General features: G+C 35.6%; 1 protein-coding gene across 1 annotated transcript in view; it reads right to left on the bottom strand.

Annotated features, from left to right (window-relative positions):
- The window catches only part of LOC106872927 (von Willebrand factor A domain-containing protein 3A), a 62154-nt gene that overhangs the window by 49817 nt on the left and 10615 nt on the right, over positions 1 to 1722 (bottom strand). Inside the window, 1 exon segment of the mRNA XM_052965914.1 lies at positions 536 to 637. Within this exon segment, the coding sequence (XP_052821874.1) occupies positions 536 to 637 (102 nt within the window).

Here is a 1722-nt window from a genome sequence, read left to right as displayed (position 1 = left end):
ACACACACACACACACACACACACACACACACACACACACACACACACACATACACACACAAAACAAAGGACTAAAACTCCATCACTGGAATTTGGATAACAATAAAAACTTTTGCAGTAAAACTTGAACTTATCCCGTGCCTTTCATAATAAATTTGTTTATATATTTCTCCAATTCTCCTACATTTGGATAGCAAATATAAATTTACTTTCTTACTAGCAAGATTAAAGCCTCTAATTTGAGGGGAAAAGACAGGTGGTTACTTTGGTGCAACTGGTAGCACATCTCTCTCAGCTGCAGAAGATGCATACTGTAAATCCCACAGGTTGCTTTCCACTTTTTTTTTCCATCCAAAGCATTTTTAAGCTAATTTATTAAAACCTATCATTTATTGGTGAATTAACTTCATAATACATCTTCATTAAAGACCTAATGAGAAAGGACATACATTTCAATGGTTTAATACAACACTCAAGCATAGATAGGAATACAAAAAGCAAAAATAAAAATTGGTAAGAAAAGAATAGGAAGAACCAGAAGAAATTGTTGCAGAGTTTCCAGTCGACCGTAACCAGTGTTGTGACCGGAACAGTCAACAGCCACAGCCACACTCTTCACTGTTGACACCCCAAACACCTGGAAAGATAGTTACAGAGTATTATTATACATGTGTACATATGAGAGTCTGAGTACTTTCATACACATACATGTGTATATACATATACACATGTATTCCTACTACAAATATGCAATGAAAACTTATGATAGCACGAAATTGTATCATTATCACTAACTACTTAGTCATAATTAGCACAACTGAAACCGGTCGACTCTGTAAATATACTATTTCATTAATATGTGTGTGTGTGTGAATAGAAACTCATCATTGAACAACATGATTTACTACTACCACTACCAAGCCTGATTTAAACTAATAACAGGGAGAATTACTCCTTGAAAAATGACATATTTTCTCATCCTGAAGAGATCGTACATCCCTGCATATAAATAAGCTCCAATTTGTAATTGATACAATCGAAACCTGTAATGGACAATTACTATGAATAAACCAAACGGAAAATCTGGATGTTCAAATTCTTCATTTTCCTTATTATTATTATTATCATTATTAGTATGTATAAAGATATTTATGCAGAAATAATTTTTTTATTCTCAAATGCGTGATAATGCTAATAAAATAGCGTGAACAGAATAAATTATCCATACATTGCAGAAAAATACACGTAATCACAGGGATGTGAGTTCGAGTCTCATAGCTGGCCGGTAATGTATTTTTCTGCATTGTATAGATAATTTGTCCTGTTCACGCAATTTATTAGCATTATCACACGTCTGAGAATAAAAAATTTATTTCTGTATCTTTCAATACATCTCAACGCTTCTAAATCAAACTTTGTTTACTTTCATTGGAAGTTACAAATATATTAGGAAGGGCATCCAGCTGTAGAAACTCTGCCAAAACGTCCGCTTTCCATGCTAGCATGAGTTGGACGATTTGTCTGAGGACTGATGAAACCAGATGGCTACACCAGGCTCCAATCTGATTTGGCAGAGTTTCTACAGCTGGATGCTCTTCCTAACGCCAACCACTCTGAGAGTGTAGTGGGTGCTTTTTACATGCCACTGGCACGAAGGCCAGTCAGGCGGTACTGGCAATGGCCATGCTCAAAATGGTGTATTTTACGTGCCACCTGCACAGG

Source organism: Octopus bimaculoides, chromosome 2, assembly GCF_001194135.2.
Source record: "Octopus bimaculoides isolate UCB-OBI-ISO-001 chromosome 2, ASM119413v2, whole genome shotgun sequence".
NCBI classification, from domain to species: domain Eukaryota; kingdom Metazoa; phylum Mollusca; class Cephalopoda; order Octopoda; family Octopodidae; genus Octopus; species Octopus bimaculoides.
This window is presented reverse-complemented; position numbering and strand designations above follow the sequence as displayed.